General features: G+C 54.8%; 2 protein-coding genes across 12 annotated transcripts in view; one reads left to right on the forward strand and one right to left on the reverse strand.

Moving 5' to 3' along the window:
- The first annotated feature begins 271 nt into the window (after nucleotides 1-271).
- Nucleotides 272-24,645, forward strand: BRI3 (brain protein I3). Of its 3 annotated transcripts, XM_055292386.2 has the most exons (4): nucleotides 272-589; nucleotides 1,003-1,105; nucleotides 23,417-23,520; nucleotides 23,669-24,645. In XM_055292386.2, the coding sequence occupies exons 1-3, from the start codon at nucleotides 448-450 to the stop codon at nucleotides 23,487-23,489; spliced, it is 318 nt and encodes a 105-aa protein (XP_055148361.1). In that variant the 5' UTR covers nucleotides 272-447; the 3' UTR covers nucleotides 23,490-23,520; nucleotides 23,669-24,645. The 3 variants fall into 3 exon arrangements, with proteins under 3 accessions (XP_055148361.1, XP_055148363.1, XP_055148360.1); XM_055292388.2 differs by lacking the exons at nucleotides 23,417-23,520; nucleotides 23,669-24,645 and adding an exon at nucleotides 10,988-11,949 and having other exon boundaries at nucleotides 273-589; XM_055292385.2 differs by lacking the exons at nucleotides 23,417-23,520; nucleotides 23,669-24,645 and adding an exon at nucleotides 9,424-9,838 and having other exon boundaries at nucleotides 299-589.
- The window catches only part of BAIAP2L1 (BAR/IMD domain containing adaptor protein 2 like 1), a 110,303-nt gene continuing 93,665 nt past the window's right edge, over nucleotides 9,972-26,609 (reverse strand). For 5 of the 9 annotated variants that reach the window (XM_055292349.2, XM_055292352.2, XM_063646164.1 and 2 more), the window contains exons 10-14: nucleotides 24,640-24,847; nucleotides 23,373-23,450; nucleotides 21,138-21,390; nucleotides 12,423-12,460; nucleotides 9,972-11,946 (exon numbers count right to left, since the gene is read on the reverse strand). In XM_055292349.2, coding sequence (XP_055148324.1) covers nucleotides 11,871-11,946; nucleotides 12,423-12,460; nucleotides 21,138-21,390; nucleotides 23,373-23,450; nucleotides 24,640-24,847 — 653 coding nt within the window. In that variant the 3' untranslated portion in view covers nucleotides 9,972-11,870. The remainder of the gene's footprint in view (nucleotides 11,947-12,422; nucleotides 12,461-21,137; nucleotides 21,391-23,372; nucleotides 23,451-24,639; nucleotides 24,848-26,609) is intronic. The other 4 variants (XM_055292354.2, XM_055292350.2, XM_063646165.1 and 1 more) reach the window with 2 other exon arrangements.

Genomic DNA, 26,609 nt, shown 5'->3' on the forward strand with positions numbered 1-26,609 from the left:
CTGGGAGATCGGGGCGTAGGGGGAGGTGGGGGTGCATCCGCGAGTCCTAAAGGTCACGACCCTATGGGGCTTCTCTGGGTCGTGGTGGGGGAGTGGGGGGGGTCTCCCCGCCACGGGAGGCCTAGAGAGCAGCGGCGGCGGGGCGCGGAGGAGTGCAGAGGCGCAGCCGGCGGGGCGGCTTCGGGAGAGCGCGGCCCCTTTAAGACGCCCCGCCGGCCCCGCCCCCGCGCCCCGCCTCCCGTCGCCCACGTGACCCTGGTCTTGTGACTGGGCCGGGGAGGGCGGGGAAGCCCGCGGCTCGCGCCCGCCCCGCCCCGCCCCGCCCCGCGTCTGCCTCAGAGGGGCCCGAGCCACCCGGTCCGCCGCGTCCCCGCCGCCGCCGCCGCGTCCCCCGCCGGGGCCGACCGAGCCGAGCCGGGCCGGAGCGGCGGGCGCGGCCGGGCCGCCATGGACCACAAGCCGCTGCTGCAGGAGCGGCCGCCCGCCTACAACCTGGAGGCCGGCCAGGGCGACTACGCGTGCGGCCCGCACGGCTACGGCGCCATCCCCGCCGCGCCCCCGCCGCCGCCCTACCCCTACCTCGTCACAGGTGGGCCCAGAACCAACTTTCCCCGCCGGCGGCTTCCGAGGTGGCAAGCCCGGGCGGGGGACTCGGGTCCGGAGGCCGGTGGGGCCCGCCCGGGGGTCCTTCCTGGAGCTGGAGGTCCCCGGGCCGGCTTCGGGACCCCGCGCCGCCGAGGGCCAGCCTCCCCCGCTGGGCTCACGTCCTCGGGCCGGTCGTAACCCGGCGGGGCCGGATCCCTGCCCCAGATGAACTTTGTGTCACGAGGCGCTCGCTGTTGGCAGATTAGCGCCGAATCAGGCCCGTGATGGCCGTCCCGAGGGTGGAAAAGACCGGGGTCTTTTTTAGCTGGGTGGAGGTTGGGGGGACGGGATGAGTAGTCCCCGTCGCGGTCCGATTTCTCCTCCCTGCACCCTAATGACCTGCCTTCCCGCCCACAGGGATACCCACCCACCATCCCAGGGTCTACGACTTCCGCAGCCGGGCCGTCACCCGCTATCCTGCCAACTCTATCGTGGTCGTGGGAGGCTGTCCCGTCTGCAGGTGAGTGGGTCTGCAGCCTGGGAACTGGCCCTGGAAGCGCTGAGGACCCCCGCCCTAACCCCCAGGACCTCACAGTCAGCTCTGCTTGTGGGAGTGGGTCTGGCTTGACTTGGATCTTGATCAGAGCCCTTTATGGAAGGGACAGACAGGCTGCCCGTATGCGGTGTGAAAGAGCGTTGGTCCTCTCACGCTTGGCTCTGAACACATTTTGTGGGGGCAAAAGGGTGGATTCCTTTTCCTAGATTTTGGGGTATTGCACCCTCAAGTGATTGGGATATAGAAATGGTAACAACGGGACTCGTGGTCCTTTCGTCTTTGTTCTGGGACTTGCAAGGAATCAGGTGTCTGCTTTTTCCTTCAATTTCCGCAAGTTTACTCTGCAGTTGATCGTCGAAGGTGGTGGAAGGTTTCGTTTTCCCGGAAGGGGCATTTGGAAGTAAGTGCACCAGCAGGAGAAACCTCAATGGGAGAAGCGACGGCTGTAAGAGCTGCTTTATCCAAAGCTGGCTTGAAACGCTCTTCCACGAGCTGGACCAGGATGGAAGCCCCGTGGTTCTTTGAGGCAGGAGTGATTTTTTTCATATCCTCGCATTGGACCTGCACACACTTTCTGTTTTTTATAGGGCCCGGAGGTGCAGCTAGAGGCTTGTTTTGTGGAGGTTTTGAGGATTCACGTTTAAATAAGGATTAATTAAATCTAAACGCTTGGCAGCTGGGGGTGTTCAGATTGCTTAGAAAGTAGGGGCAGAGTTGGTGGGAACAGGGTTTTCAGCTGTGTCTGGGAGGAGGAAGTGGAAGCTGCTGAGATGGAATTAAGAAACCCTGGTTTGGACTTAGACTTGATTTCAAAAGTGTGTGTGTAAGGCCTAGAGTGGAGTCATGGGGAAGAGAGTGATTTCAGAGCCTTAGCAGGCAACTTCCTGGGAAGCGGAAGGGCATCCTAGAGGTGGGGACAAGAGGCTGGGACCTCGGGGGCAGGTTGTGGCTTCTTGCCTGCACAGGGACCCTGTGACAAACCCTAACTGGGACGTCAGTTTGACACAGTTGGTCACCACCCAGCAGAAACATTAGCCTTTGGAGTGAAGGTGGAGGGAGGGCAGGGTGGGACGCTGGCTGCCTCCGGGGCGTAGTTCTCTCCGGGAGCTGCACCGGCTTGGGGGCGCTGGCAGAGCTGTGTGGGTGTGAAGGCACGTGGAGGGGACTCAGAACATGGAGGAGCAGAGGGTGTGCTTGCGTGTCATTGTCCGTGCCCTGCCATCACAGTGTCCAGCCTGCCGGAGGAGCCGGGTTCCGGTCTTGGTCCTGCCAGGAACAGCGGGGCCTGTTTCCCCACCTGGGACATGGGGGTGTCTGGTGAGGTGTCTCTGAAGCTCTTAGCTCTTCTCTGTCCAAGCCCCTGAACTTGGAGAGGTGAGAGACCAGCGGCAGCGAGGGATGGCCCAGATATCCCAGGGCTGGGGGGCGCCCAGGTGGCGGCACAGTTGCTGTCGGTATCGGGGTGCTGGCCCTGCCACTTCCCCTTCCCTAGTTGGGAGCTATGTCCCTGCGGAGGCCCATGGCTTCTGCTAACCCAGAGGTGCTCCCTAGTTGTGCAGAACCTGGAGCGGGGTCAGGCTGTGCTCTGCTGGTGAGGATCTTGGGCTCGGCCCTCAGAGGCTGCAGGGGATGGGGTCCTTGGTTACTTGATCACTGTGCTCTCTGTCCCTGGGCAGCTGCACCAGGTAGGCTGGAGGCTGAGTCCTCTCTGAACAAGGTTGGGGGGTCCTTAGTCCTTTAAGTTGGTACCAGAGCACTCTTGGATCCTCCGGCGACCCCTCGGGTTGCAGCCAGGCCCTCCCAGCACACACGTCCCTGCGCTCTGCCCGTGGTGCCCTGGATACTGGAGAGTCGCTCTGGCTCCCCGAGGCTTTGCCTCTGCAGCAGCATTGGGCATGGGATGGGCCCCTGTGCCCTGCAGCAGCCAGAGGGCGAGCAGGGGGCTGGGTGCTCTGCTGCTGGCGTGGGTGGGGTGTGTGGTCCCTGGGCCACTCCTCTCTGTGAGGAGAGAGGAGACGGTTCCGTGAACACACAACACGCACCTCTGGCCGCCGCCTGGCATCTGGGGCCCCGGAGACAGGATACCGCTCACATGACCACACTTCCTCCTGCCCCAGGTCCAGCCCGCCGGGCTCTGTCCCCCTCCCTGCCTGGTGGCATGGCAGGAATTTGCCCAAGTCACACGTCTGTTAGTCCTTCTGAGTGAGGCTTGGCCAGAGAAGCCCGTGTCCCTTGTGGCTATGCTGCTCTGGCCAGGCCTTTGCTGAAGCTGCCTGACTCCGTCTGCCCTTTTTAGCCGTTTATGAGGAAGCATTTCCGCAGCCCGGTGGCGGATATGTCCCTGCTCCTCCCGCCCTCCTGCTTCACCCCTGCCCTGCCTTGCCCTGCCCTGCCCAAGGCCTGGGCCTCTCTGAAGCCGGGTTCTCCCTTGTCCAGGGAGGCCAGTCTTTCTCTGCTGGGGGTGTGGTTGTACCTAGGTGCAGGATGAGGTGGCTGCGCTGGGAGGCTCTCCTGGGCTGGAGCAGAGCCTGCGGCCTGCAAGCCGGGAAGGCAGGAGTGGGGAAGGCCCCTCGCCTGCACCAGGCCCCCATGAGTACTGGCTGGGCTGTCATTGGGTATTTAGTTTTGGGGGTGACCAGAGAGATAGGAAATCCTGGAAAGGATTTCACCTTTCCTAGGGAAGGTGGAAAGAACAGCTGTGGAGGGCGGATGTCGCTCAGAGGTCCAGGGTGCGGCTCAGTGGCCAGTGTGGAGGCTGCCACGGCCCTTGGGCAGAGGTGGGCTGTGGAGGGCACGGGGTGGTGACTGTGGAGCCTGGGAGGGGCTGGAGGGGAAGGAGCCTGTGACAGCCTTGGGTTTCCAGATGATGGAGGTGGAGGGGCTGCTCCCTCCTACCACCTGTAGCCTGGAAGCCAGAGCTCCCCTGGTTGAGGAAGTGGCTGAGTTAGCTGGGATGGCTCTGCCCATATGCATGGCCTGTGGGCTGTCCCCGTCCTGACAGTCTTGGCCTGAGATGTGGGGGCAGCGGATGGGCCGGAGCTTGGGCCTGGGCTGCTTGCTGGGCAGGGCTGCGGACCTCGGGGCTCAGGTGCTGCCTCAGTGGCCTCCTGAGTCTCTGACCTTGGGCTCAGCCCGCAGCTGTGGGCCAAGTGGCACTGCCGGGGTGGGTGTGGTGGCAGGCAGAGTCTCCGGGCACTGCTCAGGCCTTTCTTCTACAGGGGAGGCTGGCCCTGGCCATTGAGTTTGCTGGGAATGGCCCTGGGAGGTCCTGGTGAACTGTCCTGTGGGGAGTGGACACCCTGGGACAGCCAGAAGCTGGCTGGAGCTGCTTTGGGGCCACCTCGCCCTGCGCTGAGCATGGCTTCAGGCCCGCAGCCCTCTGAGGAAGCCCTGTGTCTCCCCTTTTCCTGGCGAGGCCCGGCCTTCCAGCGGGGTGGTGGTCTGGGGTTGTTCCTGGGCGTGGATGGTGCCTTGAGGCCACTGTGTGCGCAGAGGGCAGCTGGGTGCCCTGGGGCCAGCCCCCTGTGACACTGACTGCCTTTGGGGGCTGCCTGGGAGGGAGAACTGGGGCTTGCAGGATGGGTGCTTGTGACTGGAGAGCCCATCTGGGTTCAGATCCCAGCCACGCCCTTCCCTGCTGGGAGGCCCTGGACACACCCTGAGCTTCAGCCTCCTGTAAAGTGCCTGTGGGGACACAGGAAGGGCGAGGATGGCCTTTTCCCTGGGCAGCTCAGAGCCCTGCTGCCAGCCCCCTCTGTCCTTGGTGAGGCGGGAGCCCTGCGGCCTCCGCTGTCCCAGGGCCCAGCTCCGGTGGATGACAGCGGCATGACTGGCCACTTTCACTGCAGGGCTGGAGTCGCCTTAAGGGAGTGCTCTTGGAATTAGTCAGTTCCCTAATTTCGCCAGTGGCCATGATCCCTCCCTGGCCACGTGGCCTATTGCGCAAGAGTGGGGGAAGGGCGGCTAGAGGGAGCCGGTCAGGGCCGGAGCGGTTGAGAAGGTTGAAACCCACCTCACCAACTCAGGTGGCCTCTCCCGGGTTTGGAAGGGATAACTCGAGGCTGTGGGGACCGCAGGTGTTCCGGGGCAGGGGTTCCCCTTCTGTCCTCCAGTGCTGGGGATGGGCCTGCCCTGCAGCTTGGGGAGTCTTGACCTAGAAGCTGGATTGTGTTTCTCAGTTCAGAAGATTTGGGGTTTTAAAAAGTAAATGATGCCAACACTCCTTTTGAGGTCTAGGGCAGTACTGCAGTTAAAATATTAATATTTCTGCAGCAAGACATGAATATTCAGATAAAGTAGGATAAATTACGACTATAAATAGCCACACACCAGTTCAGGTCACATGTTGCTGCCAGGTGAGTTTGCTGTCAAGTGACAGCGAGTTCTGCCTTCAGCGCCTCTTGATGTTTGAAGTTGTGGGTACAGCTGTGGAATCCTGGGGGGTAGCGTATGCTGCCCACCCTCAGGCTGACCCCAGAGCCAGAGGTGAGGGCCAAACTCTCCCAGCCAGCCCTCGGGCCTTCGAAGCCCGTTCAGAGCTCTCAGGCCCAAGTGCTCGTTCTCCTGGGCCGGGGTTCTCGGGTCTGGATCACAGCCTTCTGTTGCTGGCGGAGGCCTGAGCCTCCTGGGACGGCTGGATCTGTCCAGCTCCCGGGTGGCACTGCAGGGAAACAGGCTCACTATCTCCCAGAGACCCGGGGGCCTTGGCCCTCCTACCCTCTCTTTAAGCTGTGTGGAGGTGGGCAGGAGGGCGGGGGTTGAATGGACCAGGGATGGGAAGGCTGCCTTAGGAGGTGCCAGAGTGGCTCCCCGGACTGAGGGGCTCAGGCCAGGGTGGCACAAACGGCCCAGCCCTGTGCTCTGGCTGAGGATGGGATGGGTGTGGACGGAAATTCCGTGGGTTGGAAGAAGGAGGGTGTTTCCCTGTGCCTGTGGGGTCATCGCATTAGGTTTGGCCCATTGTGCTGCTTGCAGCCCTGGGGCTGGGAATCAAGGTGCTGGGAAGTGAGGTGCCGGGGCCTGGGTGGGCTGGGCTGGCGCTGCTGGAAATCCTAGCGCTCAGGTGGGCCGGCGCCCTGGTCGGTGGCAGTGGGAGTGCAGCAAGAGTGAGCAGCCTTCCTGCACTTCTCAGTTCTCACAGAGTAGGTGGGTTTTGGGTCTGGATGGAGAATTAGGAAGCAGGAGGGTGCTGCTGCCCTTGGACTTGGGTCCCAGGTGCTAGCAGCAGCTGCAGGTGGGAGGCTGGTGTGGGCGGGGCCCCCAGGCAGCACCGTGAAGCCCCACCCCCGCCCATTGCACCATCACACCTGGTCTCTGCTGTGCCCCATGGGCGGGCTCCAGCCGGGCTCCCCACCCACACCCCTTTGCCCAGCCTCCTCCCAGGCATCTCTGGGCCTTTGAACAGGCAGGCAGCTCTACCTGCAGCCCTGCCTCTCAGCAGCTTTGGTCCTGAGTCGAGGTGCTCAGATGGTCACTGATTGGGCTGGCTGATGGGTGCCCGGTGACACTGGGGACCACTTTGGGGGGGGCGGGCTTCTCCCCTGGAAGGATTTCTCAGCTGGTTCACCCTCCCTGTCTGCTTTTTCATGGGACATTTTCTAACCAGAATATACAGCCCGTGTGTTTCCTGGGATTTGGCCGTAGATGCCGGGAAGAAAAGGGAAAAGGAAGCTCCCTTGAGAGGCCCAAGGCCACTGGCTCCCTCCAGCTCCCCCAGAGCCTGTCATGGGCATCTGTGGGGACACAGCTGCTGCTCGGCCTTCCTGAGGCTCCCCCACCTCGACAGTGTGGTCTTGGGAGCTGTGGCACCTGGGGGAGAAAGTCCTGGAGCCGGGCAGGGCGTGCTGCACTCGGCAGGGCTGGGCAGAGGTGTCCTGCCCGGTCTGGACTGGCAGGGGCAGCCCTGGGCAAGGCTGAACAAGTGTGGTGGCCTTACGACCTTGTGGTGCTTAGATAGGGGACATTTTTGTAAAAGCCAACACAAGAAGTAGAAACTTTCCTGACAGACTCCGGTCTTCTGCTTGGCTTTGCCTTGGAGCTTCATGGTGTGCCCTGCAGCCCAGCTCAGCCCCTCCACACAGACAGGTGGCATTGTGTGAGTTTGGGAAACACTGGGTACAAGAGTGCTGCAGGACTTCTCAGAGCCTTTTGAGAACAAATGGACATAGGGACTCTAGGAGAAAAGTTTCCCAAAATCGGCTGAACAATCCCCCTTTTCCAAATGCGTACCACTGTGTCTGGCTAATTTTAAATTTTTGTAGAGAAAGGGGGGGTCTTTGTTGCTCAGGCTGGTTTTGAACTGCTGGCTTTAAGCGATCCGCCTCAGCCTCCCAAAGTGCTGCAGTTGCAGGCGTGAGCCACGGTGTCCAACTCCATTGGAGAGTGCTGAAGGGACCTCCCTGAGTAGGCTGGAGGGAGGCAGGTGGGCATGAAGTTTTTTTTTTTTTTTTTCTTTTTTTTTGAGACGGAGTTTTGCTCTTGTTGCCCAGGCTGGATTGCAGTGGCACAATCTCAGCTCACTGCAACCTCTGCCTCCCGGGTTCAAGCAATTCTGTCTCAGCCTCCCGAGTAGCTGGGATTACAGGTGCCCACCACTGCGCCCGGCTAATTTCTGTATTTTTAGTAGAAACGCGGTTTCACCATGTTGACCAGGCTGGTCTCGAACTCCTGACCTCAGGTCATCCACCCGCCTCGGCCTCCCAAAGTGCTGGGATGACAAGCATGAGCCACCGCACTTTGCAACTTTTTCTTTCAGCAGTGGAAAGCCCGACTTCAGAATATTCTGGTTTAGTTTTCCATAATCCCTGGAGAAGCAGGGAACAGGTTCTGTGGGTGGGGGTTGGGCTCCCCAGCCTGCCTTGCCCAGCAAGGGTGGGGGCAGTGGCCCTCATGAGTCCAGTCCCCCAGGAAGCAGCTTGGCAACATGCAGGGGACTGGGATGGGAGCAGGGTCCCCCAGGTGGCCCAGTTTTCTCCCCTTAGCAAGGCACAGGTAGTCACGCTTCCCTGTTGCAGGCAGGCGACCGCACTGCCTTGCCTGTAGACTCCCCTTCCCCACTAAGCACCAGGTCCCATCACCTGCCAGACAGCCCCACCCTGTTGTGTTTTCTCTCCACTCACTCCAGTACTGGCTAGATGGCGGGTTTGGGCCCCCGGGGGAGGCCCAGAAGGAGCCCGTTGGGGTCTGCCTGTCTGGTGGGAGCAAAGCTTTTCTCATTTGGGCTGAGCTGGCTAGTGTGGTTAATTTCAGCTGTGTCCAGAACTTTCCAGAAATAGCCTAAGGAGCTGAGCACTCGGCTCCTGGCTTCCTACTTTTAGGGCCTCTGAAACTGACAGTTGGGTTAGATGATGATTTCAGGTCACTGAACCTAGGCTCACTGGTGCAGGATTTGGGGGATGGCCTGCAGGTGTCTTAGTTTAGTCTGTTACAGACATTGAACTTTGTTGAAGAGGCGGCTTTGAGATCACATTTCTCAAAATAAGTGGCCTTCAGACGTTGTGTGAACATGGCTGACTGTAGTCTCCATTAACCCACCCCTGCTACCAAAGGAACGGAAATCGAATAAAAGCCCAAACCTGACTGGATCACTAAGCTGCTAGTTGTTCCTTTTCTAAGAGCAGATGTGTGTGGCTTGTGGCACCAAAATGATCTTGCCTCTCAAGGTTTTACTTTTTGAGACAGAGTCTCACTCTGTTGCCCAGTCTGGAGTGCAGTGGCTTAATCTCGGCTCACTGTAACCTCTGCCTCCTGGATTCAAGCGATTCTCCTGCCTCAGCCTCCCAAGTAGCCGGGACTACGGGCATGTGCCACCATGCCTGGCAGATTTTTGTATTGTTAGTAGAGACAGGGCTTCACCATGTTGGCCAGGCTGGTCTTGAACTCCTGAACTCAGGTGATCCACTCACCTCTGCCTCCCAGAGTGCTGGGATTACAGGTGTGAGCTACCACGCACCCTGCCTTGCCTTGCCTTTCAAGGTTAACTGATGAGTCCTTTCAACTGTTTTATTCTTCCCCTTTTCTTTGAATGTTACATGTAGTGATTAAATACCTATGGCCATTCCATGAATGGGTACATGCAGATGGTTCTTGGGCCTCTCCAGGCCAGTGGGCTGTAGCTGGGCGGTGGGGGGCTGTTTTCTCAGGCAGATTGTCAAGTCACTCACCAGAGGTCCCCATGTCAGTCATGGCCACTGGTTGGTTCTTGAATGCAAGGGTGGGAGGGGTGAGGATTCTGGCTGCCCGGGTCCTTATGGTGCCACCCTCTCTGCCCATCTCTGCTGCAGGGTTGGGGTGCTGGAGGACTGCTTCACCTTCCTGGGCATCTTCCTGGCCATCATCCTGTTCCCCTTTGGGTTCATCTGCTGTTTTGCCTTGAGGAAGCGAAGATGCCCCAACTGTGGCGCCACCTTCGCTTAAAGGGAACACCAGGCCCAGCTTTCCTACACCCAGCTCTTTTTCTAATGTAAATGTTGTGTACAATAGTTTTATTTGATTAAGCTTCAGGACTGTTTTGTAAAGCGAGGTGGGACCGATGTGGCACACGCCAGCTGCAGTTTCCCAGAGCGTGGAGAGGCAGCGCTGCTGCTCCCGCCCAAGGCTCATGACAACTCAATAAAGCACTGCTTTTATTTTTTGCAGTCTTCAATTTGAGAAAGGTGAGAAATAATGTTTTCAATAAATGAGGTTCATACCATTGTTGACCTGGTGCTGCTTACTTGGTGCTTTCAGACACCCAGGAAAGACTGGAACGACACCCCCATCGCTGCCTCAGCACTCCCCCGGCCGGTCCTGACCACAATTGTATTCAGCAGGCACTTACAGCTCAAGAAAATGTTTTCAAGTTCTCCTTTATTAAAATTGTAATCCCTTGATATTTACAGAGCAGGTACCTCGGTGCCAAGGACCAGGCCATCCCCCGGTTCTGGTCTGGGAGGCGGAACCTGGGGTTGGGTGAGCCACGGGGCCTGCGGGTTGCATCCGAGACCCCCAGGTCCTATTATTCTACCCTGTAACAAAATCAGAAACATCCCCAAGGCAGAACACCAAAGGCCAGGTGTCACCCACACCCCGGCAGTTCCCCACAGTGCCAGATGGAGCTCCCTGAGCCCTGTGTCTGAAGTGGGGAACACGGCCACGGGGCTTGTGTGGACTGAATTCTCATGTGGCTGCAGCCCTTTCTGTAGGACAGACTGGGGTTGTTAACAGTTCATGGTGCCTGCAGCCCTTCATGGTGGGGTGCCTGGTTTGGCCTTCCAGGAGAAGCAGATGGTGACACTGCTGGACCTGGCTGGAAGGAGCCTGAAGCATTGCCCATGTCCACTGGCTTACCTGCATGTAACCTTTCCCAATCTCAGTCTCATAGGATACTACACTTATGGCAAGGCCAAAGGAGAGGGGATAAGTAAGTCACAGCCCCAGCACCCCGCAACACACACGGTGAGCAGCTGGGCTGGGAATCTGTCGCCCAGGCTGGAGTGCAGCAGCATGATCTGGCTCACTGCAACTTCTGCCTCCCGGGTTCAAGTGATTCTCCTGCCTCAGCCTCCTGAGTGGCTGGGATCACAGGCGCCCACCACCACACCTAATTTTTGTATTTTTAGTAGAGACTCCTGACCTCAGGTGATCCGCCTGCCTCGGCCTCACAAAATGCTGGGATTCCCATACCTGGGCCAGGCTGGGAATTTTAACCATGACCCTCCACTCCAAAATAGGTACAGATCCTTGGCAGCCAGAGGTGATTTCCAGCCCTGGGCTCAGGGCAGCCAGTGCGTAGTCCTCACATCCGTATCATAGGGCCCGGTTCTGAGGGCGTCATGGCTGCTAGGCTAAAAAACCCACCCTCTCCAGGCACCAGAGGTCATCCTGGCTTTACACGTATCCTTTGAGAGTCCGTACCTGATTCAAACACGGAGAAACTGGGACCCCGAGCAGTTTGAGTGTACTGGTAATAGATGCAGCTTTGGCCAACTAGCTGAGTGAGAACACAAGGAGCCGGGACTCCGACGCCCAGGCCTGTGTCCTGGATGGGCTGTGTGCAGCGCATCCGTCGGTGACTCCTAACTACCAAGAAAAGGAGCCCTCGGAGGGGATTTCGAGTGCTGCGTGTGGCTGTTATAAGGGAGGCAAAGCGTCTTTGCGCTCTACAGCTCTGCGTGCTTGCAGGGAGGGCGGGGGTTTCCCCATCTCTGGAAGCTCTACACTTGATTAAACATTTTAAGTTAAAAAATTACATTTATATAGTACTTTCATAATTTATATTGCTTAAAATTATGATTTGCATGCTAAGATGCAAACTTATGTGATATCTTCTTTAGACATAATGCTATTAAGAGCACATGCTTTATAAAATAAAACTGGTCTCATTCACATCAGGTGCAGAAAGCCAGTCCTGAAAGCATTGACTATCCCTTATTCTGGCTGTCATTAAGGAAAAAAATTCATTTAAAAAATACAGTAAAGATTGAAACCAAGTTTACTGTTTCTTGAACAGTATAGGAAGAAAATATTTTAAATGACTGAGCTGGTCATTAGACTATTACTCATTTATCTTAAAGGCAGAAATGTGTCAACCCAACTACGTGAAACAGAAGCATGATTTGCTTAGGCAGGCGACATTAGAGTTAGGCCTCTCCGCTGAAGCTTCCCGACCGTCAGCATGTGGCAGACAGGACGAACCCATCATTCCGCAAGAGAGAACCGGAGAGGCCCGGGAGAGTCCTTGGCTGTCCTCTCATCGAATGATGGGTGCCGAGCGATCATTCGTCACAGTCGGGCGGAGTTTCACAGTGGCAAAGGGGTTTTCTCCACTGCAAGGGATAAGAAAAATCTTTCAGAACTTCCACTCTATGAGGGAAATGATTTTAACAGTGCTAATAACCCGTTCTTGCCCTGTGAGACTGGGCGGCTGACCACCTCCCCAGCTTGTACAGGTCCCAGCAGCGTTTTCTGATTGTGAAAGTTTTGTTCAGTGATGATTGCTACACCATACCACCCACTGCAGAACGATCCCAGGTTTTAAGCATTCTGGACATGGGCACCCACACCTCTTTGGTCCTGCATTGTGCGTGATATGGGGGCCACTCTGGAGTGGGCAGGCCCTGCTCCCAGGGTGGTCTAAAGCAGGTGGTAAAGAGAGCAGGGGAGCCGCAGTCCCCCATAGCTCCACAGGCCGAGGCCTTTCTCAGGCTGGACCCCCTGGGCTGGGCACCGAAGGCCCTTCCGGGGGACACTGCGGGGAAGAGCAATGTCACAGGCTGAGGGTCACGTAGGAAGCCACCCCTACCTGAGAAAAGGCGGCTTTGCAGTCCCGTTGGCATCGTTCTGTGAGAAAGATAAAGAAGTTTATGGAGGGCTTGGAATTGGTCTTTTTAAAATTATTTTAAGTAGGGATGGGGATTTGCTATGTTGCCCAGGCTGGTCTCGAACTCCTGAGCTCACGTGATCCTTCCAGCTTGGCCTCCTAATGTGCTGGGACTACAGGTGTGAGCCACTGCGACTGGCCTGTATTGGAGATTTTTAATAAGACCCGAAAGTAAAGACATCTAAAACATAAGGAATGTTTAAAAGTGCCCTGTCCCAATCTGTGAGACGGAAGAATAAGGCAAGAACAGAAAACGCTCTGAAAGGTGGTAGCAGCCCTCCCAGGTGTCAGAGTGTGAACAGAGCATGGCACTGCCTGCGCGGGTCACCCGTGATGTCGGGAGCTCACGTGTGAACGAGCCGCCTGCAAAACTTGGAAACAGTTTCACAAAATGAAGCTTGAGCAACAGAGCGACATCACAGAAGAAAACATTTATGCCAGACAGAACCTCTCAGACCCGGTGGAAACAGAGATCCTGCGGGTCCTCGGCCACGGTCGTTTGAGCGCAGAATCTAGTGACTGGGGTGTGCTTTCTGGAAGCTGACTCCTGAAGCATGACACGAAGAAACAGGAAGTAAAAATAAAACCCCGCCGGCTTTGGGGCTGCTAGAGCCAGGGATCTTGTAGGAAGTTCAAACTGAGGAAGAGAGAAGGTGGAACCAAAGTGCAAAGGTGCCTGCAGGGCTCGGGTGGGGAGCACCTACTTCCAGCACCTGCCACCCAGGACGGGCCAGGGCCAGGTGTGTGCGCGCCTTCTTTCCCTCACTCCAAAAAGCCTGCGGGGTTTAACAATCTTTCCTGCCCGCACACAGGGAGCGGAGTCAGGCAGCCGCCCAGGAGAGGGCAGTGTAACATTGTGTAACCAGCCCGCGGCCCGGCCACACCATCCTGACAGCCCCAGGAAAGCGTCCCAGCACCCCCGGGGGGTCTCAGGGAGCACGCAGACCTCTCAAGATTGACTTAGGGGAGGTCCTCTCATGCCCGATGCCAGCGTTAGAGCGCAGGCCGTTCCTGGACGTGGAGGCCTAGGCCAGGCCTCCTCTGGGATGGCCTCCACTGCATGTTGGGTGTACAGACTGTGGAGACAGCAGGCAGGTTGGGAGCCCCAGGGTTGTGGCCTGAGACCTGTCCCACCCTCCCCAGATTACCTGGGCAGGGCAGCTGGGGCCAATTCAGTGTCTGCTTTTCATCACTGGCGCACAAAGCCACTGCCCCGCCTCGCACATCCTACAGGGCTTTAAATGGCTGCAAAAGTGGCTTCTCCCTGCGGGGCACGCAGTGCTTCCCTAGCAGGCCTCAGAGGAAGTCCTTGCTGGTGTGAGGTTCATGCTCTGTGATTATTATGGGCTAATTTATGATTTAAATGCACCAGAGTGCCTGTCGCATGTGCTCACGGTGCTGGCATTTGTGTACCCTGTTGCAGAAAGGCCTCCTGTGGCCCAGAGGGCAGGCGGGAGGGCCGTGGCTGGGCCTGAGGCACGATTCATGCCAAGCCTGACTCCACTCTGCCCTCCCCTCCTCTCCCACTGGAGTCATCTGACTCCTTGGGGCTAACACCGTCTCCCTCCCATGTGCAGCTTACACTAGGGGAAGGCGCTTCCCAAACTAGAAACCAACACCCTCCGCCCACCCCAAGCACACCCTGGAGCTTGTTCAGAGCCTCCTGGGCCCCCACGGGACTTTAAAATGGTCCCAGTGAATCCTTACAAAGAATGCAGCAAGAAGCACCGACTCCTGCCAGGAGGACTGAAAAGGAAAAAGAACGCCTAAGATGACAGCTTGAAGCCACTCAGTGTCGGGCCAACCCCGTGCACGCATGCCTGGGGCCCAACAATCCTGCTCCCTGTAGGAACAAGCAGGGCACACACCCATGGGCACCGAGACACTCAGGCAGCCCTGGAGAAACAGCCCAGACCGGAAACACCAGACGCCCATCCGTGGGAGAGCCAGAACCAGCTTCTGTGCAGACAGCGGGTCACCTCACAGCGCTGTGCGACTGTCCCTAGGGGGCCACCCCAGACGGCCATCTCTGTGCCAGGGCTTGGGGAGTCTGGTGTTGGAGAATGGATGGTCATGGAGGTGGGCCACGCGGGGTGATCCTGGGGGCCGGGAACGTCCTGCTGGGTATATGGAGTCACATCATGAAAATTCCTTGTGTGCTTTTCTCTCTGTGGTATTCTGTAATACAGTGTTTACTTTAAAATATGTATTGGGCCAGGGATGGTGGCTCATGCCTGTAATCCCAGCACTTTGGGAAGCTGAGGTGGGCAGATCACCTGAGGTCGGGAGTTCGAGACCAGCCTGACCAACATGGAGAAACCCCGTCTCTACTAAAAATACAAAATCAGCTGAGTGTGGTGGCGGACGCCTATAATCCCAGCTACTCAGGAGGCTGAGGCAGGAGAATCACTTGAACTGGGAGGCAGAGGTTGTGGTGAGCTGAGATTGCACCACTGCGCTCCAGCCTGGGCAACAGAGACTCCATCTTAAAAAACAAACAAAAAACGCAACAAAACAAACAAAAACAAAAACGTATTGGACGTGTTCAGGCAGATTTCCCGTTTAACATCTGCATGTTTCTCAGGGACCTGAAACCTCAGCACTCCCTCTGGATACAAAGCTGGCAGGAGCCTCTCTGCCTCCCTCTCCACTGCAAAGCAGACCCATGAGGGCAGGGGCTTGGCACATACAGTGCCTCTTATCTGGTGGCCTCCAAGGGTCTCACAGCATCCTCCCTGCATCCCTGTCTCAACTGCACACCTCACACTCAGCCCACTGTGGTGGTCACTGAACCTAGACCTGCCCTTCTTTCTGTTCCCTTTCCTTGCAGTGGGGGACACCTCCAAGCCAGAGGCAGCACTGCCACCGGCACCCAGGGCCTCGCGGGCACTGCCTGCTGCATGTCCTGTGTCCCCAACAAGACAGGAGACCACTAAGGCTACGAAACCAACAGCCACTATGAGAATGGGTTGGGCTGCAACTGGGGACTATAGAGCGAGGCCAAGTGGCTGACTGCGGCCAGGGTGGACACATCTTGTGATCCCCCATCTCCCCCAAGAACCCAAGAATCCAAAATGCGTGTGGACACTGGCTGACCGCCCATCACTCGATGCCTGGTCCACACCCCCTTCCCCACTGTCCGGAGCTTCCAGGGTGCCCACCGCATAACCATGCGCCCAGATTGGGGGACTAGTTGATCTGGCTTTCAGAGGGGTCCCGGGCAGCTGGGAGCACCCAGCACCGCTTTTTCCTCGGGCTGCAGCAGAGAATGCTGGTGGCCCTCACTGCAGAGGGCAGGACAGAGTGAACAGGGCCAGTGCAGGTGGCCTTGCTCCTGAGCAGAACGGAACATCCCTAAGGAACATTTCCAAGCCAGCTGGAGGCCAGTTACTTGCAAAAAAAGTGGCCCTCGCTGACACCTGTCTTCAGTGTGAAAACCCATTCCAGTCCTCGTCTGTGGCCCGGACTTGTCTTCCAGTTCACTTCTGATCTAGTTCAACCCCTTTATTCTCAAAATGGGGATGCTGAGGCCCAAACGGAAAAGCCAACTGCTCTGAATCACTGGCATCTTTTTGGAAGCCGAGGTGGCCATGTTGTGACGCAAACAAAGATGCGTGCAGGCCTGCACACCGGGCACTGGCTGCTCTCAGGAGGGGCTCATGCCATGTGAACGCGCACTGTGAAATGCAGGCTTGCTTTTAAAAAGGAGAGCTGTGTGCTTATTTAAAATGTTGGGAGGGAGCCAATACTTCCTCACTTGGAACTGCAGTAGAAAATATGTAAATTTAAAAAATTCAGGCCGGGCACAGTGGCTCACGCCTGTAATCCCAGCACCTTGGGAGGCCGAGGCAGGAGGACTGCCTGAGGTCAGGAGTTCAAGACCAGCCTGGGCAACATAACAAGATCTTATGATTATTAATAAAAACTTAAGAGAGATCACATGACCTGTGGCCAGCCCCCAGCTTGAGTCCTGGCAAGTCTCCCCTGCCCCCTGGGGAGAAGCCCCTGCTCTCAGATCGTCTAAGACGCGCCATCACAGGACAGCTGTGGGGCTTCCCAGGTGAGTGGGCTGCTCGATGTAGGATGCTCCCTGTACACCTAAGCACTCCAGCCTGGGTGAAAGAGCGAGACTCCGTCTCAAAAAAAAAAAAAAAAAAAATTAGGGGCCAGGCACGGTGGCTCATGCCTATAATCCCAGCACTTTGGGAGGCAGAGGCAGGAGGATCACCTGAGATCAGGAGTTTGAGACCAGCCTGGCCAACATGGTGAAACCCCATCTCTACTAAAAATACAAAAATTAGCTGGGTGTGGTGGTGCGCACCTGTAGTCCCAGCTACTTGGGAGGCTGAGGCAGGAGAATTGCTTGAGCCTGGGAAGTGGAGGTTGCTGTGAACCAAGATCAAGCCACTGCACTCCAGCCTGGGTGACAGAGCAAGACTCTATCTCATAAATAAATGAATAAATAAATAAATGTAAACCTCTAGTTCCTTTGTTGCACCATCTGTTTTTCAAGTGCTCCGCTGCCCTGTGTGCCCTGTGGCTGCTGGACTGGGCAGGGAACATTTCCATCTGTGCTGCTCGTCCCTGACACACAGATGCTTGATTCGTGCTCCCTGCTGGTGCAGGAGGCTGCGAGGCCAGGAGGCCCAGAACACACGGCCATTCCCCTGCTCCCCGCTCCTGCCCTTGGAGCAGCACCGATGTGTCTGTAGGCTGTTTCCCACAGCTGCGCTCCCAGAACTCCTGACTAGGATCGGTCCAGATGAAACATGGTCACTTGTCTAACAGGAGCGCTGTCTACAGAGGCTGGATGTGGGTGACAGTTGTGGTCCCTCTCTGCAATGCTTTTGCAGTCTGCATAGGATGTTAGAATAACAGCCCGCAGATGACCGCGGCATGTCTTATAGGGAAAGCGTACTGATGTGGAGGCCAAGAAGCTGCTGGCTGAGATTGGGAACTGGGTTTCTAACCTGCAGTGGGCCTTGGACAGCGGCTGCCATTCTTCTGTGCCTCCCTTTCTCCATTTCACGAGGCCCCGAGATCCCTCTACCTCCCCGGGAGGTCCCAGCACAGACACTGCTCAGGAAGCACCACTGTGAGGTGCAAAGAGTGTGAAGGTACGAAAGACAGGAGGGCGCCACGGGCCGGTGGCACCACTCCCCTCGCAGCCCAGCCAGAAGCCAGGCAGCAGTGTGGGGGCTCATCCTGCCTCTCTGGCTGCTGCCCGACCCCAGCTCTTGAGCCCCCCAAGTCACCGCAACACCCAGGCCTTGTGTTTTTGCCAAAGTTCGTGCCTCAGAGCCTGGCTCCAACGCTTTCCTCCTAGAAGCCTCCCCTGATGCGTCCCAGGAACCCCAGCGTCTCCCCTTGTCCTCGCCCCATGCATCAAGCGCTCCCTGGACTCCACCCCTGCGTGGGTCTCATTCCTCTTTGTGTCCTGAGGGCTTGGCTCTAGGCCACCCAGTAGAGGCTGGCTGGATGAATGCTGATGGGACGGTCTCATCTCTGTCCACAAAACCCCTCCCCGACAGCCATACCCTCACTACCATGTGACTGTGTTGATAGAAGTCTGCTGGCCTCAGAGGTCTGTGGCCCAAGAAATCTCAGCTGCTATCAGTGATAAACATGACCTCCCTGTGGGCGTCACCTCCACCCCTGTGCTGGACGGGCCTTCTCATCGATTTCAGTGATCATGAAGTTAATCAGCAGTCAGTACTCAAACATGTGCAGAATCAATGACAACTGAAATGATTAGAATCTGCATAAGGAGCGTATTCTCATGAGGTATCTGGGGCTTTTGAATGTTCTTGGATGAAACCAGAAATGAAAGGCTGCTAAAATGAAAGCCTGAAAGCCTTCTAGCTTTTTTTTTTTTTTGTATTTTCTTTTTTTCTTTTTTTTTTTTTTTTAGTGGAGATGGGGTTTCACCGTGTTAGCCAGGATGATTTTGATCTTCTGACCTCGTGATCCGCCCACTTCGGACTCCCAAAGTGCTGGGATTACAGGTGTGAGCCACTGTGCCCAGCCAAGCCTTCTAGCTTTCGAGACAGAAAGGGAGAACCTGAAGATGATGGGGTGTGTGTGTGTGTGTGTGTGCGTGCGCGTATGTATGTGGTGGGGGTTAGAGGGAGGCTGGTCTGTGGGGAAGTGAGCTTTGGCAGGTGCAGCCCGTGGAGGCAGCTGGGGACAGGATTGGGAATGTCTCCCGTGGAGGGGACAGCCTGAAGCTCGCGGGTGTGAGCTGAGAATACCAGCTCAGGCGGGAAGGGTGGCAGTGGTGTCCACATGGGCCAGCCGCACTGGTGGAGGCCACAGGGCACCAGGTCGCCCCCTGCAGGCAGCCCCAGCCCAGCCCAGCCCTCCAGGTCAGGGCCCTCAGGGACAGTGATGTGCTTAAAGCTCTGCTGCCCGAGGAAGCAGGAAGCGGGAAGCTGGTAAGAGGGGCGCACCATGCGCTGGCAGCCTCCCGACACTGACAGAATGTCATGATCCAGCCAACGAAGAGGTTTAAGAATGAAGCCAGGTCACCTTTCCACTCCCCAGTGCTAAGTAAGGAAGAATCTGTCATTACTGAGTACACTGATACTTACAACCAGGCTTTTTCCATTTATCCAATTCCCTGCAGTAAGAACGGTGGCGACAGTACTTTCTTCACCAAGCGTTATCCACACGATAAATACACTGACAATGACACCTTTTCATTTTCTAACACTGAAGACTATCCAGGGTTGGCCAAAGTGTCAGTGCTCTCACTTACAATGCCAGAGCTGTGATTTTTGGGGGCAAGATTCTTTTACCTGAAAAGGCGTTATCCAACCTCAATAAAGCAGCAGGCTAGGCGAACATCAACAGCTACTAACATCACAAAAAGAGACAGACGTCCACATGTGCCTCCTCACTGGTGAAATTCTCCAGCAAAACACAACAGGCAAACACGCAAAACAGCAACAGACTCTGAGCAGGGCCTGAGGTCTAACTACCAATTTACAGAAATACAGGAGACATGGGGGAATGCAGAAAGGACACCATCAGCAAAACCCAGATGGGGGACACCCTCCAGGACAAATGACTGGTTCTTCTACAAAGACATTGCTAAGGACAAGAGGCAGAGGGGGGACCTGCAGCTGGAAAAGGCCTCACGAGACCTAACCACCAATTACAATGTATGGAGCTGATTTGGATCCAGATTCAAACAACTACACTGTAAACCATTTTTCTTTTCTTTTTTTATGAGACAGGGTCTCTGTCATCCAGGCTGGCATGTAGTGGTATGATCACAGTTCACAGCAGCCTCTAACTCCTGGGTTCAGGCGATCCTCCCACCACAGCCTCCTGAACAGTTGGGACTACAGACATGTGCCACCACGTACCTAGCTCATTTTTATATTTTTTATCTATATAGGGTTTTGCTATGTTGCCCAGGTTGGTCTAAAACTCCTGGGCTCAAGTGATCCTCCCGCCTTGGCCTCCCAAAGTGTTGGAATTACACAGACATGAGCCATTGCACCAGGCCTCAAAGACATTTTGAATGAAGTTTCAAAAGCTAGCATTCCTAAACCAAACCATGCCATTGTAGTCTACAATGAGGCAGGTCTACGTTCCCAGACTCCTCAAGGCTCACGTGTAGGTCCGGGGCAGGCACATTTTAGAAGCGCATCCATTTCATATCATCGAGAGACTCCATGCCTGGGCACCACTCACAGCTGAATAAAGGCCCCGGACACAAGGTATAGGGGCCTGGCTCCTTCGCCCCAAAGCAAGACAGCTCCTGGATCGAGGGGTGCAGACACCACCCTCCAGCCTCCTCCGCTTCACCCACAGGTCTCACGCCAGGGCACACTAACCTCAGCCAACCCAGCCCGGGAGTGATGTCCAGCCGCGCTGCTCCCCACCCCACCATCACCTCTCACCTTGTGTTACTCTCTGCATGGCTTCTAGCGTCGAGGTTTTTGTTTATTTTTTATTGTCTGCTTCCTATCACTAGAACAGAAGTTCTGAAGAGGCAGGCAGAGTTTGGCCTTGTTCTCCTCTATCTGGAAAGCCCGCACCAGGGCCTCGTGCCCAGCAGACATGTGCCATGGCGGGAATGGATGAATTGGTTCCAGGAGCCCAGGCCCTCCATGCTGGGCCCCCAGAGGCACATTAGGGTTATCTTTCAGGGTTATCTTTAACCCTAAACCCCGTGCCTAGAGGGTTTAGGGTTAAAGATAACATCCACAGTGCCTGGGAGTAAAGACTTTCTGAAGAAAGATGAAGTTACCACTTTTAAGTAAGCCTCTCTTCAGAAAAGAAGAAAATGAAAGAAAATGGTGATTCAATGGCTAAAAGACTACAGCCAGGCAGGAGAGATAAGAAACCTAATAAACTCTAGCAAACTAGGGGCGACTATGTGTAAACTCTCACCCACAAGATAGAGTCCACATGAAAGAAGGGCTGAAGTCAAGGAGGTGAAAGGCTGCATGACAAAGAAGGGAATCTAGAGGATCAAAGGCGGCAAGGCCCCTCCTCCCTGGGGACACCACCCTCTCCCTGGGGACAGAGCAGAGCAAGGCGGTCACCGCAGGAACAGCGACCTGTGCCTCCCAGTCGGGGATGGCGAGTCCAGGACACAGGACGCCCCGCTGTGGCTTTACTCACAGGAGCCGCGGTCTCGGGCTTGGACGCCGGGGCCTTAAAGGTGGATGTCGTTCTGGCCGCATCTGCTCTCCTGTCGGCAGCTGCCCCCATGGACAAGCATTCCAAGTAGTCGGGTGGGGGGATGATAACACTGCTATTCTCAGACAAGTTCACGGTGCTGATGCTTCTCACCGGCGCGGGGCTCAAACCCAAAAAGGACACAGCACATGTTGGATAATGTCTCACCACCAAACCCCAAACATCCTCCATGACCCTGACCAAGGACAACAGTAACGGTACATCACCAATCAAAACCTGATCTTGATCTCACACACACAGGCACACACAGTACATATATCAATACAAAACACTGTATTTTTAAAATTTTTTTGTGACAGAGTCTCACTCTGTCACCCAGGCTGGAGTGCAATGACATGATCTCAGCTCACTGCAACCTCTGCCTTCCAGGTTTAAGCGATTCTTCTGCTTCAGCCTCCTGAGTAGCTGGAATTACAGGTGCGTGCCAGTGTGCCCAGCTAATTTTTTGTATTTTTAGTTGAGATGGGGTTTCACCATGTTGGCCAGGCTGGTCTCGAACTCCTGACCTCAGCTGGGATTACAGCGTGAGCCACCACACCTGGCCTAAAACACTGTAATGTTTTTAGTGGTTTCTAAACATATCCTCACAAGAAATTTTTTTTTTTTTGAGATGGGGTTTCACTGTTATTGCCCAGGGTGGAGTGCAGTGGCGTGATCTTGGCTCACTGCAACATCCGCCTCCCTGGTTCAAGTGATTCTCCTGCCTCAGCCTCCCAAGTAGGCACGATTACAGGCGCCCGCCACCACACCCGGCTAATTTTTTTGTATTTTTTTTTTTTTTTTTTTTAGTAGAGACAGGGTTTCATTATGCTGGCCAGGCTGGTCTCGAACTCTTGATCTCAGGTGATCTGCCTGCCTTGGTCTCCCAAAGTGCTGGGATTACAGGCATGAGCCCCTGCGCCTGGCCAAAAAATTATTTAAAAGACATGACAAAAGAGAGGAAACCTTTTAAATTAGGGGCTGGCTCTTGATTGATTTAATCTAAGGAAAGAAATTGGAGACTAGCAAAAGCTAGAGTGAGCAATGAGCTAAGAGTTAAAAAAAAAAAAAAAAAGTGTAAACACTTGAAATTTTAACATCCTAAAAGTGTTACTCAGTTTTTGTTCCCCAGCACAATGGCATTTTAGCTCTTCTGCTAGGGATGAAGACTGCAGATAGCAACAGACCCTGGGGAATGCAGCATCGGACCTGGAGGCCTTCTACCTGGCTAGCTGGATGGGTTATGGGGGTTTCGTGAACTTCGATCCTCCCGCCTAAGCCTCCAGAGTAGATGGGACAATGGGCATATGCCACTATGCCCTGGCTAATTGTTTATTTTTTTGTAGAGATGGGGGTCTTGCTATGTTGTGCAGGCTGGTCTTGAACTTGTGGCCTCAAGTAATCCTCCTGCCTCCATCTCCCAAAGTGCTGGGATTACAGGCACGAGCCACCGTGCCCGGCCAGTTTCCTCATTTTTTAAAGTGGGGGCCCACCTCATGGGGCTGCTATGAGAATTAAGTGAGCAAATCAATGCAAAGCCCTTTGGACAGTCTCTAGGCGATAACTACTGTTATTATCTGATCTGGAACACGGATTTGGGGGTTTTCGTCATGGAGGTGCTCAGCAAAGCCCGTCAGTGTATTTCAAGCCATGGGAGTGGACGAGATGGCCCAGCACAGGCAGGAAGGACGGACCCAGGGTGACCCCCAAGAACACTGATGTTTAATTCATGGGCAGAAGAGGGGTGCAAAGAGCTGGTGAGGCAGAAGACAAACAGAGCACAGGTCAAGCAGCCGGGGCCAGAGAACATTCCAGAAAAAGCATACAACAGCGTTAAGGGCTGTAAGATAAGGATGGTAAGAAAAGTGTAAGATAAGGATGGAAAACACATGCCTTGGGTTTAGCAACCAGGAGGTGCAGGGGACAGGGAGGGAGTTTCAGAGGGCCGCAGGACTGTGGGGAGTAGGTGGCCTGGGCTGGGTCTCCTCACGGCAGCAAAGCTCGGGGACAACAGAAATCACGGCAGACAGCACTGTGAGCCGCGGTCTCATCTCTGACTAGTCCACGAGAGCTGAGGCTTAGGGCAGGGCCTGCGATAGAGCTGGACGGTGGTGTGTTATGGAAACGACAGGACAGGGGTTTCTGTTGCTGGGAGACCTCAGCCACGTTCAGGGCTACCTTGGCGTGGGCTCAGTCACTGCTTCCGTCTCATTTTCTTCCAGCAACTTCGTGTATGACGATGGGAACCAACCCCTCCTACCGGCAAAGAGGGAGAAAAGACCCTATCAGCAGTAGACAAGTGGACAGCAACCCCCTCAACAGCCTGGTGAGAGCTCAGGGCAGACTGGTCCACTGCTCCAGAAACGCCCACGTGTGCAGGAAATGAAATTAAGGCTTTTAATAGGTAAATATGGACTTTCACGTACACTGAACAATGTGTATTGTTAATTTTTCTTTTTTTTTTTTTTTAATAGAGACAGGGTCTCACTCTGTTGCCCAGGCTGGAGTGCAGTGGTGCGATCACAGCTCACAGCGGCCTCAAACTCATGGGCTCAAGCAATCCCCCCACCCAGCATCCGAGTAGCTGTGACTAGAAGTGTGCACCATCATGCCTAGCTAAAAAGCAATATATGTTGTATGTATAACATTAATTTGATTTGGATTACTCCTTTTTTTCCCATATTGGTTTTAATACATCTGAACAATCTGTCTAGAAAACTGACAAGCTAGTTACAGGAAGGCTTGTGCACATAATTATGGCTGAAATTAAGCGGATTGCATTCAAACTACCTACGTGCTAAACCTTAACAAAGTATATCTGATATGCAGATTATCCTCAATAAATCAAATGCTAATTTTATTTTATTTTATTTATTTTTTTGAGATGGAGTCTTGCTCTGTCACCCAAGGCTGGAGTGCAGTGGCGCTCACTGCAACCTCCGCCTCCCAGGTTCAATCCCAGATTGTCCTGCCTCAGCCTCCCGATTAGCTGGGATTACAGGCGCCTGCCACCACACCCGGCTACTTTTTGTATTTTTAGTAGAGATGGGGTTTCACTATGTTGGCCAGGCTGGTCTGGAACTCCTAACCTCAGGTGATCTGCCCACCTCAGCCTCCCAAAGTGCTGGGATTGCAAACATGAGCACTGCACCGGCCAAGTGCTAATTTAAAAAAAACCAAAAAACAAAAGAATGTTTAAACTACTTTCAGAGAGGTGACTTCATATGCTCTAATAACTATGCATGCATCAAATGTATCTCTACATGCACAGACAGATAGAAAATAGCCTGGGATCGAATAACTTGAGTTAACTAAACTAGAACTAAACCATAAACTTAACTTTGGCTAAAACGTGAGCATGTCCACAAAGACAATTTGCAGCTTGGCTGCTCTGGAAGGGAGGGGCCGTCTGGAGCCCTGCGGGGACCACCACGCCCAGACTTACGCCTTGGACACGTCGTGTTCTCCATAGAGCCAGCCATCCTTCTCCTCGGGGATGAGCAGCGTGATGACGTCTCCCTGTGCAAAGCTGAGTAAGGTCTTGTTGGTGCCCGCAGTGTGTGGGAAGATGGTCTTCACTTTCTGCTTCTTCATCATGTTCAGTCCCGTTGCAACCGAAACTGATCGCTGTAAACTGGGATCTTCGGAAGTACCTGTTGGAGGGAGTGTAGCAGTAATGGCTTTTCGAAGCATGAGAATCAACAGGCACGTTCCAATGAGCAAACCCCAGGAATCCACCTATTCTCATCTTGCCGACAACGCTCCTTCCACGGAAACTGACCCTGTCCTATTTCCTCGCTTTGATCATTGCCCAGAAGGGACAGGGACTGTTGAGAAACAGAGGCAGCGTGCAGCCTGAAGGCATGCACCGTGCAGAAGAGGATCCCTGCGGCTGCGGGCTCTTTTCCAGGCCCAAGGACAAGGCAGCGTGTGCCGGGTTGATCTGCTGCACTATGCTTTAGCCAGGATGGCTCTTCTTAGAGAGGCAAACCGCTCCGACACCAAACTGCCCTCACAATTCCAATTGCAAAGGCAGGCTAGGGCCACAAACCCAATTGCCAGTGTCCACAAAGAAAAGAAGAAAGCTGGAAATGCAGTCAGTCTTGCCATGCTGGCCGCTCAGCTTCTCACCCCCAGGCCTAAGAAGGACGAGGTGAGGATGAGTTCCATTTACAGAGTCCTCACCAGGTGCCAGTCACCGATCTCAATGTCTCACAGCTGCCATCCCGCCAGGCTCCCAGGAGGAAGGCGCTGCTATTATCCACAGGACAGACCCCACAGCTGGCAAGTGGCTGGGCCTGGAACCAGCTAGGGCAGGTTTGTCCCATACTCTCTACTCATGAGCACGAGGCTGTGCTGTTCATGTCTCCATTCAAACACAGGCTGATATTTCCACTCCAGGGGAAAAAAGGTAGAAAAAATATATATATATATATATACGTATGTATATACATTTGAGACAGAGTCTCACTCTGTTGCCCAGGCTGGAGTGCAGTGGCAGGATCACAGCTCACTGCAGCCTGGACTTCCCAGGCTTAAAGGATCCTCCCTCCTCAGCCTCCTAAGTAGCTGGGACTAAAGGCACACACCGCCATTCCAGGCTCATTTTTAATTTTTTTTGTAGAGACAGTGTCTGGCTATGTTGCCCAGCCTGGTCTTGACACCCTGGCCTCAAGTGATCCTCCCACCTTGGCCTCCCAAAGTGCTGGGATTACAGGTGTGAGTCACTGTTCTGGCCCTTTTTTTTTTCCGTTCAAATATTCCCAGGCTAGTAATATAGCAAGCATCTTTCATTTAAAACAATGCAAGATCTCTTTCTGCTTTATTCTTGCAGATTCTTCATGATTACAACATAAACCTTGCGCCCCCTTAACCTGCTACTCTCTACCTCGCTGGTGTTGAACCCACCAGCAATTTTCTTTTTCAAGACAGAGTCTCACTGTGTCTCCCAGGCTGGAGTGCAGTGGTGTGATCTGGGCTCACTGCAACCTCCACCTCCTGGGTTCAAGTGATTCTCCTGCCTCAGCCTCCTGAGCAGCTGGGATTACAGGTGTGTGCCACCATGCTTGGCTAATTTTTGTATTTTTAGTAGAGACAGGGTTTCACCATATTGGCCAGGCTGGTCTTGAACTTCTGACCTCGAGATCCACCTGCCTCGGCCTCCCAAAGTGCTGGGATTACACGCATGAGCCACTGCGCCCAACCCTCCACCAGCAATTTTCATTCTGCTTTTACCAGTAAGAACCAGAGTCATCTGAATCACTGGGATGCATACAGTATTACATACTTTAACTGTGTATTTTAGTTAACTGACAGGACTTCCTTCAAAGGCAAATGCCTACACACCATCATCTTCCTCTGCTGGGCCATCCTAGTCATCATTCTGGAAAACTCTGTTCTTTTGCCCAATAGCTT

Source organism: Symphalangus syndactylus, chromosome 9 (assembly GCF_028878055.3).
Source record: "Symphalangus syndactylus isolate Jambi chromosome 9, NHGRI_mSymSyn1-v2.1_pri, whole genome shotgun sequence".
Lineage (NCBI taxonomy): Eukaryota > Metazoa > Chordata > Mammalia > Primates > Hylobatidae > Symphalangus > Symphalangus syndactylus.